Here is a 19,383-nt window from a genome sequence, read left to right as displayed (position 1 = left end):
CCTCTCGAAAACGAAAAAAACACATTTTTTGGCGAGAGGCACGGTTTTGCTTCCGCGAGAGGCATGGCCGTGCCTCTCGGAAACGGAAAAAAGAAACGTGTTTTCTGGGATTTTTTTTCTTTCGCAAGGGGCACGGTTTTGCTTCCGCGAGAGACACGGTTGTGCTTTCGCGAGAGGCACGGCTGTGCCTTTCGGAAACGAAAAAAACGTGTTTCTTGGTTTATTTTTTCTTTTGGGAGAGGCACGGTTTTGCTTTTACGAGAGGCACGGTTGTGCTTTCACGAGATGCACGGTCGTGCCTCTCGGAAAAGGAAAAAACATGTTTTCTATTTTTTTCCTTCCACGAGAGGCACGACCATGCTCCCGGTTCAGTTTTTTTGTTCAGTTTTTTCTTTCGGTTTTTTCATGAAAAAAAGTTCATCAAAACCTATCAACATGGGTCTAGTTTTGAAGATCTGGAATCCAACGGTGAAAATAGTTGCAGATTTGGACGCACGGTTTAAGAGATAAAACGTTTTGAATAAATGCATCTAGAAAAAAGGAAAAAAGTCCCAGGTTGCGGCAAGTGGCGCATATGTAGCGCGCCACTTGTCACAACCTAAGAAGGTGGGGGTGATCTTTGCAAAGAGTACTCCTCAATTAGTGATTTCGGAAGAAGCAGGAATCGATCCCTGGTCCCCAGGGGGATCATGGGAGCTACTCCACCCCACGTCATATTGGGCCGGCCCATTCACGCGCGCATAGTATTAGCACGAACGCAATGTTAGCCTAGTGGCTGCCCCCCACGTTGTGTTTTAATTTTCTTTTCTCTTTTTTTACGTTTGTTTCTCGCTTTTTTTGTTCTTTTGGTTATTATTCTACAACTTTGGTATATATCAACAACATTTTTCTAATACATGTGTAATATTTTCCCAATACGAATTAATAAATTTTTGTAGCACATGGTCAGCATTTTTTCTACACACAATTTTCAAATTATTGATTTGAAAATAACAAATACAGAATTAACCTTTTTATATAAACTTTTAACATTTTATAAATATTTGATTGATAGTTCTCAAATAAAAATATTAACATATTTCTAATACATGGTCAACATTTTTTCTATACACATTTCAAATTTTCCAAATGATTGATTAACATTTTTCAAACACTTGTTAAACATTTTCTTAAATGATAGATTTATATATTTATATACAAGATCTAATTTTTTCCTCATTATTTAATACATGGTAAACATTTTTTCTATACACATTTATCATTTTCCAAATGCTTTATAAACATTTTTCAAATACTTATTCAACATTTTTTACAAATGCTTGATTAACATTTTTATATACATGATCACATTTTTTCATTATTTTCTCAATACATGGTGAACATTTTTTCTATACACATTTAACATTTCCCAAATGCTCGATTAACATTTTTCAAATACTTGGACAACTTTTTTAAATGCTGGATTACCATTTTTATATACATGATAAAAAATTATCATTATTTTAATACATGATATATAATTTTTCTATACACATTCAACATTTTTCCGAATGCTTGATTAACATTTTCCAAATACTTTTTTAACATTTTTCAAATGTTTTTGTAGAGTGTTTTTTATAATATATATATATATATATATATATATATATATATTCTGAATGTATTAAAGTATAAAAAAAGTACAAAAATAAAGAAAAAATGAAACAGAAAACAAAAGGAAAAAAAATAAAAAATAGAGGTTGTGGCCGGCCGCGTGCGTGGACTGAAGCGAGATATAGGGGTCCCGGTCGTTTCAGGGTTCGCTTGTGACTAGTCGTGGTTGATCGGTCAATGGTTGACTTTTGAAAAAAAGGGGGAAAATCGAAATAAAATATAAATTCAAATATGTTCGTGGATTTTGAAAAAAGTTCACAAACTTCAAAAAGTATGAAAATGTTATTGATTTAGAAAAACATCAAATTTGAAAAGGAGTTCAGCAAATTTTAAAAAAATCACCGAATTTTAAAAAAATCTTCAATAAATATTATAAATTCATTTATTGGAAAAATAGTTTATTGAATTATTAAAAAAATTCATCGATTTTCTAAAAAGTTCATCGAAAAATGAAACAAGTTCATCAAACTCAACGAGAAATAAAAAAATGAACCAGAAAAAAAGAAAAAAGAAAGAAAAAGAAGAAAAAGGAAAGAATAAAAGAATAAGAAACATGAATGGGAAAAGAATAACATGAAAAGAGTAGAAGTTAAAGGGCACCAAGCGTTGATTAGCGTAGTGGCCACTGCTGTTCTTACTTAGTTGAGAGACATCTTTTGTTCGAATCCGTTGTGCGCACACCCTTTTTTTGGTTTAAACAGACAAAAAAAAGAAGCAAAACAGGTCGGCCCAGCGTGCAGGCCGGGGTGTGTGCCCGATTGTAGAAACACTACAAACGGGCGCCTGAAGCGCCGTTTAGAAAATGTCGGAGAGAGTGGTATTCCCAGGGAGCTTAGAGTTTTAGAGAATGACTGTTAAGGAGCTCTGTCAAAATTGTGCACAAGTTGGTAAACACTTAGAACAAAAAAAAAGAGACATGAAGATATATCAAACAGTATCGGATCAGGAGCGCCAGTGGGAAGGTCTCCGTGAGAGTCATTTCCTTTTTTTTTGTTCTGTTTTGCGGAAAGATCCCGATCTATTCATCAATTGTTATGACAGTACAAAAAACATCAGAAGTAACATAAATTACATACTGACCCGTAGATCACCTAGCGACGACTACAATCACTAGAGCAAGCCGAAGACGCGTCGCCTTCATCACCCCTCTGTCACTAGAGTCGGACAAACCTTGTTGTAGTAAACAAATAGGAAGTCGGCATGCTAAAACCCCACAGGACCAGTGTACCAGAACAACAACCATCACCAATGTAGAGAAGTGTAGATCAGAATTATCAACCTATAAACACATGAACACAAACAAATGAAGACTGGATCCATAGAGATCCACCAAAGATCAACACCGATCGAATCCCATGAGATCCGCCACACAAACACACTTACACACACCCTTTGACAATGCTAGATGCAGCGCTGCGATGAGGTTAGGTGAGGAAGATCTTATTCCATCTTCAGGGAGTCGCCGCCGCCTCGCCTTCCTGAAGAGGACATAAACCTTAATCAACCTCGGAAAAACACCTAAAAACAGAGTAGGAGCCCTCCCGCCGGCAAGGATCGAGCTTCACCGCACCTCCATGGCCCTAAGGCCACAGGAGATGAGGCAGACTGGTGGCGTCTAGGAGGCCTTTCTTGGGGACGAGGACAACTTTTCTGCTTTCATCTTTCCGGATGAAGTCCTCCATTTTTGGTGTAATTTTTTTAAAAGCGTGGATTTTTGTCCGTTCAAATTTGGCTTCAAAATTGATTCTTTTCTAATCATCTTTGCTCTTAAAAAATGGAAACAATACTTCTAAAATTTTTATTTTGTTTCCTTCTAAAATGAAATCCAACACCCTACTAGTACCTCGTAATCACCGAACGGTGCCAACTTTCTCTTTTGCCAACGTTTTGACCAAAACCTCCCCGCTTCTCCATGACGGGCCTACAAGTCTATGATACAGTGCCATCATCCTAGGGCCGTAAAATCCCATCAGAGCAGCAGAGACAAATCAGGGCATCCTACAGGCGTTCCGTTCGGTGGCTCCACCTGCTTCTTCTCTCCCTCCTCCGCCTTCCCGTGGTATCCATGCTTGCTTCTTCAAGTTCCAGCAACACACCAGCGTTGTGAGCCTTGAGTGCTCCCTTCCGGCCTGCATCGCAGTGAGTCCTTGGCTTTTGGTTGCTGCCTAGCCTTTGGTTTACCTCTTTCCCCACATGTGCATTTTGCTTCTTTTCTTTCAGTCCTTTTGTTGGGCTCAACAAGATCTGCTCCCTGCTTAGACAAAGGAAACTTTCAGAATTTACCACAGGGAGAAGCTATACATGTTTCTTTCTTGTTGGAGATCAGGTGACTTGATGGGTGCGTGCAGGGGCTAGGCATTTAGGCGTTTATAATTTTGCTTGATCTCTGGCTGCTCGTTTGTACAAACTCCCTGTAATTTTGCTTGATGTTGACGGTACAAACTCCCTTTACTTAGGCGTTTGTACAAACTCCCTGTACTCTGTTTCTTTTTCTTTTTTTTTGGGTACAAACTCCCTGTACTCTGTTTCTTGATTCTGTCTTAATATACCACAAGAACTTGTCCTGCATGATTCGGGAAAAAGAAACTTGATGAGTAGTTGCGGTGTAAAAAATGCTGCAGAGGATACTAAGATTTTCTTTCGCTGCCAGTCATAATCTATGTTTTTCTGCTTTCAGGACATAAGTAGGCGGCGAGATGAGCAATTCCTGCGAGTGCTGCAACAGATACTGGACTCATTTGCATGGAAAGGTCAAGTGTTTCTTCACGCAGATGGATAGACACTCTAGGCATAGCATGGTAAGTTCAGTGGATTGCCTTGGTCATTGAATCGGCAGCAATAAAACATGTTTTAAACCGATACTAGTAGTTATAACGATTCACATTTTTGCAGGTCATACCAGAGAGATTTGTGAACTATTTTGGATGGAAGCTGTCAGGAACCATTGAACTAGAAGCCCCCAATGGTAGTGTTTACGATGTTGAAATTGCTGAGCGTAGGAACAAAACATTACTCAGATCTGGGTGGGAGGCGTTTGTCGATGCCAATCATATAGTAGAGAACGACTCATTGATGTTCCGATACCGTGGAAGTTGTCGCTTCAAGGTTGTGGTCTTTGATTCTAGTGGTTGTGAGAAAGTGGTGTCCTGTGCTCGCATACTGACCAATATTAGTGATCAAGAACCAAGCACAAATTCTGCAGACATTTCGACCAGTTTCAGTGATGGTAATACTCCTTCGTCAGCACGAGCACGATCAGATGGTTGCCAGAGTGGAAGCTCAGGCCACCTTAGAAAACGAGCAAAGAAAGATGCAATATCTTATCCTTCGGAGGGTTCGTCAGGTTAACTTTACAACTGACTTGTAACTATTGATCGCATCATACGATACCGTTTTACTGCAGTTACCAACCCTTACTCATGAAACTATTTTACAGCAGAAGACAGTCCTTATGAGCATGAGTCATCTGAATTCGATGATCAGACGCTCCCAACGCCTCTTTATGTGTTATCAGGGAATTGCTATGTAACAGAAGAAGATGAGGCCAATATATTTGCACTTGCCCAGGAAATTCAACCTGAAATGCCTCTGCTTGTGGCTATGATGACGAAGCCCAGTGTGAAACCATATCCTGATCTGGTAATATTAAGTCAATCGTATGAACTCCCATGAAAAAGAAGTTAACTGTATGCAAGTTATAACTACTTCCATATATATACATTTGTCATTCGTTACTGTTTTGAAGTAAAAATGACCAAAACAGTGAAAGATGCACACTCATCATAGATTCAGTATACTTTGTGATTTATTTATTTTTTGCGGTTGTAACATGTTGTCGTGCTTTACAGTGGAAATCATGCTTTTAGGGGGATTTCACTTTTATTGCAGTATTAATGCTCATGATTAAAACTTGGATCAGTTTCAGATTCTGCGCCTTTGTGTGATCAGGTAATTCCCAAGGATTACACACTCGCACACTTTCCACACAGAAACCAGACTATCAAACTACAGCTGCCTGAGCAGAGCAAGAAATGGTACTGCGAGTTCCGTGTCAAATCTGATGGAGGTCGTTGCAATCTAAAGGAGTGTGGCTTTGCCCGTGACAATCATTTACTGGAGGGAGATCTGTGCGTCTTCCAGCCCATGATGAATCGTAAGGGTAGAACATTCAAAGTGATGGTCCATCTGCTTCGCAAAGCAAGCATTGATCATCCCTTCGGTAAAAATGGTTTGACAAGCAAAAAGAATGCTCCAACATTGTGTATTAAGGAGGAACCAAATGACGGTATGGTAGTTTCACAGAAGTATTACCACCCAAAGAGTTTGTATCTTTCTGTGTGATACATGTGAAAACTTGTTCAGGAGAAGAAACCCCTTCTTTGGGACATGAAGAACATGGAATCAGTGACGAAGAACCCTACATGATGCCAAGGGGTACCTGTCTAACGCAACTGCAGAAGAAGAAAATTTTGGAGAAAGTTGAAGCCATCGGATCAGATCTGCACATCTACATCGCAGTCATGACCAGGAGCAGTATCCTCGTCTCCCTAGTAAGTCTAGAAAAATATTCTTCTGATTTTGAGTTGACAGGTATTTTCTTTTGAGAGAAATCAGTCCATATAAACATTTGTGATCCCCAGTTGCCCATTTACGTCATGACCATGAATTGGATGTGGTACTAGTAGTTTCTCCAACTTAGATTAGGGGGAGGTATGTTTCAACCGGTCATCCACTGTATCAAGAGAAAATTTGCAACCTACCACTCCTCTACATGATTGTAAGTTTGCATGTTATTCTAATAATGTGTTCAATATTCTGTGTGCATATGAACAAACAGTCCTTTGCCATAAAGTACTCTGCCACGTACCTTCAGAAGGGGAGCGGGAGTTTGGTGCTTCAGGTGGAGGGTAAGAGCCAGATATGGCATGATGAAATGCGCGAAAAGGCGGGTGCCATGAGGATACGTGCAGGCTGGACTTCTTTTGCCAGCGACAACAACCTGCGGGAGGGGGACATCTGCCTCTTCGAGCTGATGAAAAACGAGGGGGGACTGAAGAAGATGGTGGTCTATATCATTCCCCGTGAGCTTTGCTAGTTTCACGCTCTTGACAAGAGGCAGAGAGGTCTCTGCTCTTTGTGCTGGCATTTTGTATGTTGCTGATGTGGCTCTTCGCTGCTTTTGTGATCTGGAAGTAGAACTATGGGCATGGCCACTTTCTGGAATGAGTAAGAAACTGATATTTGTGTGGCAAACTAGTAATTTAGTTTTAAACAGATTGTGATTTCTTACTTCAGTGGCAGCCTTATTTTGCGGCATGAAGTTTAAACTAGTTGCTGATGAAGTTTGTATGAGGAAGCCACTTATTGTTTGTATCCTCTGAAGTTTAATGAACTCATGATGCCTAGTTTCTTAGTTCACTTGTGTACTTCCTTGGGTTGATGCAAATTCAGTGCATATCATAATGTACTCTACTCACTACGGTAAATCCAACCACAAAGAATGTCCAGGAATTAGTGAGACAACATTCAAGAAGAAGGATCGAGTGGAAGATCGTGAGACAATTCGTCTGGATGGATGGATCTTGTCTTCAACGTGGCTTCTATTTTCTTTTTCCATTTTGGCCTAGACATGTACACCATTGAAATTGGCTCTGAGAACCATGCCATATACGATTATGAAACAATTAATTTACCTGAAAAATAAGTACATATCTCTTTTTTATACTATTTCAGTCAGTTTCAGCTATATTAGGATCAGACACCACTATTTTGAAAATTTAATATTCGCAATCTTAACGAGGCAAAAACAATTAGGCTGTTTGGATTTTTGTCACGTAGAAATCTTTCAAATAAATTATCTCAATGATTAAATTTTCAAAAGTCTTGAATTCCTTTTTTTTTCACCATTGAGTGGTTTGAACATTTTTCAAGTTTAAAAAAAATCACAATTGAGTGGTTTGAAAATTTTCAAGTTTCATTTTATTTTATTCAGACTATCTCTCAATGTTTGATATTTCCATGTTTTAGAAAATTCTTGTTCAGAAAATAAGTCATGTGTGTATTAAAATATCGATTTTAAATGCTAATTTAATGTTTGAATCTGATAGATCAGAACAAATATGAAAAATATCAATAACTTGGGGTAAAACATTAATTACATGGATATTACACTAAATATGTGTCTAACAGAAACTACTTAGCTCTATGAATATAATTATGTTTCTTCCCTTTGGGTAAACAAGGAAAGGCTATTACATACTTCCAAATATGAGCTAATATTTCCAATTCATGTTTTTCCACATATAATTCAAACATGTGAATTAGCATAGTAGATTGGATCCGCAGAAAGGAGTTTCAAAATCACCTTGAAATGTTCAGTACCGCAAAACTGAAATGTTCTTAAAACAGTGTTATATGATCAAGAGCATATATATAGTTTGAGGATGAAAATCGCCTCAAATGTTGGTCCTCATATAATGCAGCATCTATAGGAAAGACTAGAAGATCTTAATCCCTTTTTCTTTTTTATCTCTAAAGGTATTGCTAAATTCAGATTTGGCAAAACCAGATGAACTATATGGTATGCCAAATATGGAAAAAGGGTCACATACCTTCAAGTGATATCATCAAATTTGAGTCATTAAGCTCCCCATATTGCCCACCAGGTTCACCAGAGCAATTCGATATAAAAGTAATACAAAATGAAAGAACTAGAGATTAGTTCAAGACAAATTTACTCACAGGGGCAATAATGCTCTTGCACTAATCTAACCTTATGGTGCAAGCAGCAAACGGCTGGGCAATGTAAGTTATTGCACAACCCGCAACCCACTTTATACTTTGGTTAAGAAAATAATTCAGAACAACAGAACTTGGAAGTTGCATGTGATAGTTTATAAATCTACATAGTAGGAAGATATTATACTATGCAGCCACTGCTCAATACGGCAAGACACTTATAACTTCAAATATAATGCAAGACACTTAGTTTATAAATCTGTTTGCATGCGGCGACGAATTTCGTAGCTATTGGTGGATAGTTGCACCATCAACCTTATGTTGAATCAAAGAACATATCAAGAAATGAACTAAATAACTAAAAGCAGCCCAAATCCTATACGGGGACAAAATGAAGAGAAAATAGGAGAGAAATCAGGGATCATAGAAATCTGAAGCTCATAATTCTGAAGTCATATATGAATATAACAGCGCAAATCATGACTTCAGACATGTAAAAGAAGGAAAATGTTGGACAACTTATGAAGGATATTCTGAATTCTGAAACCTCTCTAATAATTTGGGGAGGTTTATTCCAATTTTGTAAATGAAAATTAGGTATCATACATCAGAAAAGGTATGCAAAAGCCATTCCACTGCTTTTTCAATCTGAAATTAGAACTTTTGCATACACCTATATGTACTGCAATTATTATTTCGTAAATTTGACAGTGCATAAACTTTGAAGCACAAGTGCACAACAAAAACTTTTACTACAACTCAACAGAAAAATGAAACGTTTGCTTAGTCTGTTTGCTTACCAGGAACTAATAGGACACCCTGCAGATCACTCACACATGAGAAAATAGAGAGGTGTCCTTGTCAACACACAACATCATATAAAACACATGGTTACATGCAGCCTAGTGCTTGGATAAGTTTCAATTAAATCATACAAACTGAATAAACATCAAATCATCACAGTTCACAATAGAGTAGATCGAACCTTAATGGCACCTCACGCAGCAATCAGTTAAAAATTGATCACTTCATAAATCCCACCAAGCCTGTCACTAGAGAAATCTTAATTGCAACCATCAGAAAATTGCAGGTCTCAAACAACTAATGCTTTGAAAATTCTAAATCTGAAAATACAGAAAATAAACATTATATAACCATGACCTACCAATTGACATTAATATAAATCTAATAAGGCAGTGGGTTTATCTAAAAAATTGAGATAATCATATATGCCAGAATCACTAGCCAAGAAGCACATAGGCACTGCATCCCATCCCTCGCGGCTACAGCCGCTGCAGAGGTATGAAGGGCAGTTACTCGGGGTGAAACAGTTAATGAGGAATAGGAAGGAGGAATAAAGTGAAAGATGACAGAGACGGTGGAGGCAATGCCAGCGCTGCAGAGGACACAAAACAGTAGCCTGATGTGAGTGCACATCACAACTCAGCTTAAGTAGATCAATTTATTTATCAAACAAGCGGATTACATCCTAACTTGTCGACTTGAACACATGAACCGGACTCTGTAACAGCCTAACAGAGCCCATCAATTGGTATAAACACATCGATAGACAACCATAGGAGGAACTCTTGCTACAAAAGTAGGAAAGATTCGACTAGATGACAACTAAGTAGAAGAACTCCGACTAGATGACAACTAAGTAGAAGAACTCCTCGCCATCCCCACCAATCAGCGACTCCTCTTCCCAGCCTTTGCCTTCCAGCTTATCCTGCTAGATGTTTCGGACTTGTAATCCGATTACTTCTGGTTGCCTCCTCAACACTCAGCAACATGAAGGCCATCAGTGAGTTTAATTCGGTTGTATGTGCTCCGACATTGACAGGAAAACAAAAGAAAGCAAGTCATTCATATGGCCTCAAAAAGACTCTGTAATAAACACAAGGACAGGGTAAAAGATTGAACCTTCTTCAGGCGATTTGGTCAGCACGACCAGGGGGGTTTGGTTGATACGACTAGATGACTGTCCAGTAGACCAGCTCCTCGACAGTCGGCTCCTTTTCACTCCCTTGCCGATCCAGGATTTCTTCTGCCACAACTGCCGGAGCTGTCTCCTGGTCACGGCTGTTCTGCGCCTCAGTCACGACGAGGCAGCCGCGGTGGAAGGAAGAGGGGGATGGGCCTCGCCGACGGCGGAGGGCGAGGCTGCGGTCCAGGATCGCCGACGACCAACCTGCAGCCTCGGAGTCGTCGGCGAGAAGGAGATCCCCGCAGCGATCTCTCTTCTTCCCGCCGGGGCCGCGCATCTGCGCCGGCTGGACGGGATCCACGAAGGTGAAAGACCCGTTCATGACGAGCATGGCGCTCGCGCCCCGCAGCGGGATCTCGACGGACGACATAGCGGCGGCTGTCGAAATCGATCGAAAACCTAGATCTGGCTTGGAGCAGCGAGAGCGCGGGAGGAAGGAGAGAATTGAGCCGAGGCAAAGACGGAGAAATCAAATTATCGATCTGGGCGACGGGTTAGGGTACGGCTTTATACTAGTACGTAGAACCGAAAGCGGAATACGTATTTTATACTGAAAACGAGTCGAATACGTATTTTATACCGAAAACGAGTCGAATACGTTTGTTTTACCGTAGGTAATTGGTAATTGCTCGAATTTGTCGTTTTTTTGAGAAAAAAGGTAAGTCCTCAGATGACGCGCGTCACCAGCATCTTCGTACGTGTAAACTTTTTTTTGTTGTTGAGAAAATCGTATGTGACAAATGGAGGAAGGAGAGAGCTGAGCGGAGACAAAGATGGTGGAAGTTATAGATCTGCGCCGGGCGACGGATTACAAGGTTCGGAATTCAAAACAAACTTAAGCACGGCTTTATAAATTATGCAGTACGACCGAAAACAAATCGAATATGTAGTTTACATGTGTGTTACTTTTTTGTAGGCTATATGTGAAAACTTGTGGCGCTCTATTTTTTTTTAGGGAATGTGGCGTTCGGATGGAGAGATGGGCTTTTTTTTAGAGAAGGATGGAGAGATGGGCTAGCAATATGTGCCGCTACTAGGCCGAGTTGTGTAACATGCGCAAAAAGCAGGAAAAAAGAAAAAAAAACCGGTATTCTTCACCTCAGCTCATATACACCTGGGTGTGAACAGTAAAAATAAAAAAAGTTGTGTAACATGCGACACTCGAGTACAGGTAGGAGTCTGGGAGATATCTGCATCTTTGAAAGAATGAAGAAGGGCACTCGGAGAACATTCTCATCACTTAGAGTACGTCTACTTCGCAAATCAATGCTGCATTCCGGTGCAAGCGGAACTTTTTTTTTAAACGGAGGCAAAAGCTTTGCCTCATCCACTAAATAAGAGAGAATAAAGTTTGTTACAAGCAACCCGATTACACGGCATGGGAATTACTCTCGCAATATTATTGACCCTAGTTTTTTTTTCACCGGCGATGATCCAGAGGCTAGCCTCAGTCGTGATGGAGGCAAGCAATGCAGTCGGTGGCGCGCTCTTCTGCTTGAACACTCTCGCGTTTCGCTCGTTCCAAATAGTCCATGAGACAAGCATGGTGAGGAATGCCTTGGCTTATCTGAATGAGGTGGCGCTGTCGCAAGTACTTGCCCACCAAGCCTCAAACGTGTCGAACAAGGGCCAAGTGTTTATGTCGAGCCCAAGAATGTGGTATTTGTCAATGACCAAAGACCATAGCCTTCTCATGTAGCGGCACTTGTAGAGGAGGTGAGTCCCGCTTTCTTGCACCCTCTTGCAAAGAGGGCACATGTCACAATTTGGCCATCCACGCTTTGCCAATCTATCGGCAGTCCAAATTCTATCTTGAAGAGCTAACCAAGCAAAGAACTTGACTTTTTGAGGAGCCCGAGCCTTCCAAATCATTTTATCCATGGGTGAGAGAATCATCCCTAAGAACTGTGCCTTGTATGCGGATGCCGCCGAATAGTGCCCACTAGCCGTGTGCTTCCATAGGATGTCGTCCTCGGTGAGTTCATCAAGTTCGACCTCATGCAAGAGCATCCAAAGAGTGAAAAACTGCGAGATGTGCTCGGCGGAGACGTTGTTTGGTGGCTTGATCTTGAGAATCCATGCGTTATGCTTGAGGGCCTCCCGCACCTTCCAATTATTTCTCGTGGAAGCCTCGTGAATGAGCGGGGCAATGTCCTTTGGCATGCGCCCAAGGAGCCAAGGCGAGTCCCAGAAAGGGGTCTTCGCACCATTACTGACTGTGATAGTGGTGGATGCATAGAATAAATTGAGGTCCTCCACGTCACACAGGTTTCCCAATCCCACCCACGTTTTGGTGGGCTCCTTCCATTCATACCACGGCCAGCGCAACCGGAGAGCACGCGTGAACTTGTCGGTGTTGAGCACCCCGAGTCCCCCATACTCGAGAGGCCGGCAGACAATCTCCCAATTTACCTTGCATTTTGCCCCTGTCGTCTTGTCCGCACCGGACCAAAGAAAAGCTCTCTCAAGCTTGTTTACACTGTGAAGGATGGTTTGCAGGATGACCAATGGATTGGCGGGGTAGATGAGTTGGGAGGTGATTACAGACTTGACAAGAGTCGTTCATCCAATGGTTGTGATATTTTGTCCCTCATAAGTTGTTAGCTTGCTTGCAACCTTATCCACCAGGAATTGAAGATCCACCAACTTTAGCTTCCAAACGGATAGGGGGAGTCCCAGGTAGCGCAAAGGGAAGGACGTCCTTGTTGCCGGCAAACCTTGGGTTAAAATACCCAAGTCGAGATGGTTGCAGCCGATGGGCACAAACGAACTCTTGTGAAAGTTGGTGCAAAGGCCCGTGACCTCCCCGAAGCCCCGCAAAATGTTTGCAAGGTTGTCCACATCCCTTTTGATTGGAGCCAAGAAGACTGCCGCGTCGTCCGTGTAGAGAGATGTCCCCATCATAGGTCCCCTTCCCCTGATTTTATGTAGGAGCCCCTTTCTCGTAGCCAGCTCAAGAATTTTTTGTAGCGGGTCAATGGCGATGACGAAGAGAAATGGGGATATGGGGTCCCCTTGCCAGAGGCCCTGGCCATGCTTGATTGGGTTGCCAGCAATACCGTTGAGAATGATCCTCGAGGACGATGAGGTAAGGAGGGCCGCAATCCAGTTCCTAAATTTGCTTGGGAACCCTCGCCGTTGGAGTAGATCGAGCAAGTACTCCCATTTGATGGTATCGAAGGCCTGTGCAAGCGGAACTGGTCCTAAACGAGGAAGCTCAACTCATGGCAAAACAAGGGTTGATTCAGCTACCCCTAAAAGAGCACGCACAACTGATGGTAGAACTAGGGCAAAGGCAACTTCGACAACCAGTGTTAGGAAGGAACCAGGTGATGGTACATCAAGATGCCCTCGGTAGGCTGAAACAAATTGGTGCACTTCCAGTTCTCTCCTTTCTGATTCGTTTTAGAAATGTTTCCAGGAGGAAATGAGCCTTCTTTGGTTCACAACCATGGTCACGAAGCACGTCAGGGGCCTGTAGAGTCTAATAAATCCAGAGGGCCTCGGAAACGTCCCTACATAATATCATCCACTGCATGTCTGACCAGGGAGCAGGAGATGTATGTCGACAAGAGAGCTCGCTCCCTTCAGTCCGATGTTCCCATTTATGCGTCAGTAATGAACAAGAGCAGTGTTGGTGACAACAGCCTGTATGCCGTAGTAAGTCAATCGAGATCTATTCTTTACACATTTCAGCTGCCAATGGGATGTGTTATTATTCATTGTATTCTTAAACCTGGTAAGATTTCAGCTAACATGTTGTTTTAATGCAACATTGTGTAACAGACTATTTGCAGGAAGTATGCTGCTGAGTATCTACCAGCTGGAGCGCAGACTGTGACACGCCTCAGGGCAGAGAAGAGCAAGACATGGGAAGTCAAGGTGAACCCGAGGATTGGTGACGCGAAGATGCTCAGGGGAGGTTGGCGCGAGTTTGCCCATGACAACCATCTGAAACTCAAAGACATATGTCTGTTCCAGCTGATGACGGACCAGAGGAAGCTTACGATGATGGTCGACATCATTCGTCACAATGAGAAGCGTTAGTTTTAACTTTCCAGCTCATGAGAGTGAATCTCTGGTGGCTATTCTGCTGGTATTTTGTGTGTGCTTTTGGTAGTTCTGTAATCTGTAAACTCTGGTGGTGTGGCTACTTTCCAAACTAAGGGAGAAACCTATGTTTATGTTGCGGAATTATTGAAGAGGCCTTCTGGTATTCAGAGAGTTATCTAATTTTAGGTTGGGTTATTGAATCAATGCAATATTGTTTTCTATGCACATTATCGCAAACTTCCCCTGTGTTTCTATCAAACATGAATAAATAATTGTTCATGAAACCATATGTAGTTTGATTCGATGGATTGGTTCTGTAGAGAGATAGCTACAGCAACTTTGAAGGTCTGAAGGATGAAGTGATGGTCTGTTGGAATCCACATTCAGTCATTCCATAATCACTCTGCTTTAAAAAGGAACTGTCTAACTGTTTGTTTCCACAAGAACTGTAGAACAGGGCTTCTGACTCAACATAATACGGTATGGTAGAGAAGAATTATTTACCGTCGGCATCGACCGGTGCCTCTTCCCTGCCTTTCTCTTCCGCGTCCGCTTTGTATCTTGTCCGGTTATTTTTTGTACAGCCCCATCGCCGCGTCAGTTCTGCACGTTGGCAAAGGTGGTGCGGCCACTGCTGTCACTATGATTATATGGTTGTAAAGTCTCCAGTGTTAACAAAGAAACAAGAAAAAGAAGTTACATATACTGTTGTATTGTGACACACGGATAGGAGAATATGCAAAATATGAACACCTACTGCAACGAGGATAGAACAAATGCTGAATAAAACATGATTTAAAATAAGTCATGTGTGTATTGAAATCTCGAGCTTACATAATAATTTAATATTTGAATCATATATCTCAGTACAAATATGAAAAAATCAATAACTTTGGGTAAAACATTACTTATATGGATAATATTACTCATCAAGCCGTGTAGAACAACTAGAGAAGCTGACATGCACTAAATATGTGTCTAACAGAAACTACTTAGCTCTATGAATATAATTCTGTTTCTTCCCTTTGGTAAATAAGGAAAGACTATTACATACTTACAAATATAAGCTGATATTTCCAATTCAGGTTTTCCACATATAACTCAAATATTTTTTTGTCCATGATTTTTATAAGTGTGATCACCGAGGAATTAACGAGTAGATTGGACCCGCACAAAAGGAGTTTCAAAATCACCTTGAAATGTTCAGTACCGTAAAACTGAAATGTCCTTAAAACAGTGTTATATGATCAAGAGATTATATACAGTTTGAGGATGAGAATCGCCTCAAATGTTGGGTCCTCATATAGCACCATCTATAGGAAAGAGTAGAAGATTTTAATCCTTTTTTCTTTTTTATTTCTGAAGGTATTGCTAATAATTCAGATTTGGCACAACCAGATGAACTATATGGTATGCCAAATATGGCAAAAGGGCCACATACCTTGAAGTAATATCATCATACTTGAGTCATTAAGCTCTCCATGTTGCCTGTCAGGTTCACCAGAGCAATTCGATATAAAAGTAATACAAAATGGAAGAACTAGAGATTAATTCAGACAAATTTACTCATAGAGGCAATAAAGCTCTTGCACTAATCTAGCCTTATGGTGCAACCAGCAAACGGCTATGCATGTAAATTATTGCACCACCCGCAACCCACTATATACTTTGATTAAGAAAATACAATTCAGAAAAATAGAACTTGGAAGTTGCCTGTAATAGTTTATAAATCTACATGGTAGGAAGAATTATATTATGTAGGCACTGCTTAATATGGCAAAACACTTACACTTCACATATAAGGTCACCTAAACATTTAAGACAGAACTATAGATACAATTATCTTTTTGCATGCAGCGACGAATTTCGTACCTATTGGTGGGTAGTTGTACCATCCTATGTTGCATCAAAATAACATATCAAGAAATGAACTAAAATAATTAAAAGCAGCTCAAATCCTGTACGGGGGCAAAATGAAGAAAAATAGGAGAGAAATTAGGGATCATAGAAATATGAAGCTCGTAATTCTGAAGTCATATGAATATAACAGCGCAAATCATGACTTAAGACATGTTCAAGAAGGAAAATGTTGGACAACTTATGAAGGATATTCTGAATTCTGAAACTTCTCAAAGAATTCGGGGAGGTTTATTCCAATTTTGTTAGTGAAAATTAGGTATCATAATTCATACATCAAAAAAGGTATGAAAGATCAAGCCATTCCTCTGCTTTTTCAATCTGAATTTATTACTTTTGCATACACCTATATGTACTGCAATTATTAGTTCACAAATTTGACTGTGCATAAACTTTAAACTACAAAAAAAAACTTTAACTACTACTACTACTACAGAAGAATGAAACATTTGCTTGGTCAAGATGGGTGGACTAAAACAATTACATTTGCTTACCAGGAACTAATAGGACACCCTGCTGATCACTTACACATGAGAAAATAGAGAAATGTCCTTGTCAACACACAACATCATGTAAAATACATGGCTACATACAACCTAGTGCTTGGATAAGTTTCAATTAAATCATTACTACAAACTAAATAAACATCAAATAATGCCAGTTCACAATAGAGTAGATCGACCTTAATGGCACCTCATGCATCAATCAGTTGAAAATTGATCACAATATTAAATGAGCATTACCCAGTCCATAAATCCCACCAACCCTGTCACTAGAGGAATCTTAATCGCAACAATCAGAAAATTGCAGGTCTCAAACAACTAATGCTTAGAAAACTCTAAATCTGCAAATACAAAAGATAAACATTATATAATCATGATCTACCAATTGACATTAATATATAAATCTAATAAGTCAATGGGTTTATCTAAAAAATTGAGATAATCATATAGGCCAGAATAAAGTGAAACATAACAGAGACGGTGGAGGCAATGCCAGTGCTGCAGAGGTCACAAAACAGTAGCCCGATGCGAGTGGAGTTTGATGCGGCAGATGGAGGCTGGTGATGCATCGCTCTGGCGTAGACTACTACACAGGGAGCGGATCGCAATGTATGCCAGCGCCCGTGCTTCTCCAACGGTTGCTACACCAGTTCCTGTTGAGCCCTGCCCTTCACCCGCCGACTCTCTAGGCACATGGGTGAGAGGTACGTTGGCCTGGGCAGTCCTGGAGCTGCAATCGTCCCTGGAGCTGTCTGGCAATGGCAGGGACGCTGCCCTGCTGGGCGAGGCCTAATGTCATTGCGTGTCTGTAGTTGAGGGCACCTCCTCACCTAGTTGTAGTCGCTTGGTGAGGACGATCGTGTATGTGTGTGTGTGTGTGTGTCCCTCCTTTCTGGAGGTTGTACCCCTGATGTCTTCCTGTTCAATGAAATGAAACGCAAAGTCTCTTGCGTTTTCTCGAAAAAAAAGTAGCCCGATGCGAGGGCACATCACAACTCAGCTTAAGTAGATCAATTTATTTATCAAAGAACCCGATTACATCTAACTTATCGACTTGAACACATGAACAGGACTATGTAACAGGGCCCATCAATTGGCATAAACACATCGAAAGACAACCAGAGGAGGAACTCTTGCTACAAAGCTTGGGAAGATTCGACTAGATGACAACTATGTAGAAGAACTCCTCGCCATCCCCACCAATCAACGACTCCTCTTCCCTGCCTTTGCCTTCCAGCTTATCCTGCTAAATGTTTTTGACTTGTAATCCGAACTTCTGGTTGCCTCCTCAACACTCAGCAACATGAAGGCCATCAGTGAGTTTAATTCGGTTGTACGTGCTCCGATATTGTTGACAGAAAAGCAAGTGAAAGCAAGTTATTCATATAACCTGAAATAAACTCTGCAATTAAACACAAAGAGAGGGGAAAAGATCGAACCTTCTTCACGTGATTTGGGCCAGCGGGACTGGAAGACCACGGGGATTTGGTTGATATACGACTAGATGACTGTCCAGTAGACCAGCTCCTCGACAGTCGGCTCCTTTTCACTCCCTTGCCGATCCAGGATTTCTTCTGCCACAACTGCCGGAGTCGTCTCCTGGTCACGGCTGTTCTGCGCCTCCGTCACGACGAGGCAGCCGCGGTGGAAGGAAGGGGGAGATGGGCCTCGCCGACGGCGGAGGGCGAGGCTGCGGTCCAGGATCGCCGACGACCAACCTGCAGCATCGGAGTCGTCGGCGAGAAGGAGATCCCCGCAGCGATCTCTCTTCTTCCCGCCGGGGTCGCGCATCTGCGCCGGCTGGACGGGATCCACGAAGGTGAAAGAGCCGTTCATGACGAGCATGGCGTTCGCGCCCTGCAGCGGGATCTCGACGGACGACACAGCGGCGGCTGTGGAAATCAATCGAAAACCTAAATCTGGCTTGGAGCAGCGAGAGCGCGGGAGGAAGGGGAGAGTTGAGCCGAGGCAAAGACGGAGAAATCAAATTATCGATCTGGGCGACGGGTTAGAGGGGTACGGCTTTATACTGGTAGTAGTATCGAAAACAAGTCGAATACGCGTTTTTTTATACCGGAAACAAGTCGAATATGTATTTTATACCTTAAACAAGTCGAATAGGTATTTTTCTTACCGTAATTGGTAAGTACTACTCTGATTTTTTTTAGCAAAAGGTAAGTCCTCGGATGACCCGCGTCACCGGCATCTTCATACGTGTAAACATTTTTTTCCTTTTGAGAAAATCGTACTCCCTTCATCTCAGTTTACAAGTCTTGTACGTGTATCTAGGTCATCAATTTAATTTATATAAAATAAACCATTTAACATAAAAATTATATCATTAAAAATAGAATATCTAAAGTTTCTATTTATATATTCTTTGTAATGTATGTATTAAGTTGGTCAAATTAACGACCTAGGTACACGTACAAGACTTGTAAACTGAGATAGAGGGAGTACGTGAAAAGATGGAGAAAGAAGAGAGTTGAGCGGAGACAAAGATGGAGAAATTTATAGATCTACGCCGGGCGA

General features: G+C 41.2%; 2 protein-coding genes across 2 annotated transcripts; both read left to right on the top strand.

Moving 5' to 3' along the window:
- Positions 1–3,372: 3,372 nt before the first annotated feature.
- On the top strand, positions 3,373–7,066 carry LOC109737840 (B3 domain-containing protein Os03g0619600-like). The gene is made up of 5 exons (XM_045227376.2): positions 3,373–4,996; positions 5,093–5,292; positions 5,602–5,938; positions 6,016–6,203; positions 6,491–7,066. Exons 1-5 carry the CDS (start codon positions 4,726–4,728, stop codon positions 6,746–6,748), a joined length of 1,254 nt encoding a protein of 417 aa, XP_045083311.1. The 5' UTR covers positions 3,373–4,725; the 3' UTR covers positions 6,749–7,066.
- A 6,289-nt stretch (positions 7,067–13,355) lies between these two features.
- On the top strand, positions 13,356–14,425 carry LOC141021187 (B3 domain-containing protein Os03g0620500-like). Its single transcript, XM_073496211.1, has 3 exons — positions 13,356–13,713; positions 13,788–14,038; positions 14,165–14,425. The coding sequence occupies exons 1-3, from the start codon at positions 13,356–13,358 to the stop codon at positions 14,423–14,425; spliced, it is 870 nt and encodes a 289-aa protein (XP_073352312.1).
- The last annotated feature ends 4,958 nt before the right edge of the window (positions 14,426–19,383 follow it).

This window comes from Aegilops tauschii, chromosome 4, assembly GCF_002575655.3.
Source record: "Aegilops tauschii subsp. strangulata cultivar AL8/78 chromosome 4, Aet v6.0, whole genome shotgun sequence".
Taxonomy (NCBI): Eukaryota; Viridiplantae; Streptophyta; class Magnoliopsida; order Poales; family Poaceae; genus Aegilops; species Aegilops tauschii.
The sequence above is the reverse complement of the archived record's forward strand: the minus strand, read 5'-3'. Positions and strand labels throughout refer to the sequence as shown.

Excerpts from the sequence above, each read along its gene's own strand:
- LOC141021187 (XM_073496211.1), top strand. The coding sequence starts at position 13,356 with ATGGCGATGACGAAGAGAAATGGGGATATGGGGTCCCCTTGCCAGAGG. Across the intron at positions 13,714-13,787 it reads TAGGAAGGAACCAGGTGATG|AAATGTTTCCAGGAGGAAAT; the intron begins GTACATCAAGAT and ends GATTCGTTTTAG. Across the intron at positions 14,039-14,164 it reads ACAACAGCCTGTATGCCGTA|ACTATTTGCAGGAAGTATGC; the intron begins GTAAGTCAATCG and ends ATTGTGTAACAG.
- LOC109737840 (XM_045227376.2), top strand. The coding sequence starts at position 4,726 with ATGTTCCGATACCGTGGAAGTTGTCGCTTCAAGGTTGTGGTCTTTGAT. Across the intron at positions 4,997-5,092 it reads TCCTTCGGAGGGTTCGTCAG|AAGACAGTCCTTATGAGCAT; the intron begins GTTAACTTTACA and ends ATTTTACAGCAG. Across the intron at positions 5,939-6,015 it reads TAAGGAGGAACCAAATGACG|GAGAAGAAACCCCTTCTTTG; the intron begins GTATGGTAGTTT and ends AAACTTGTTCAG.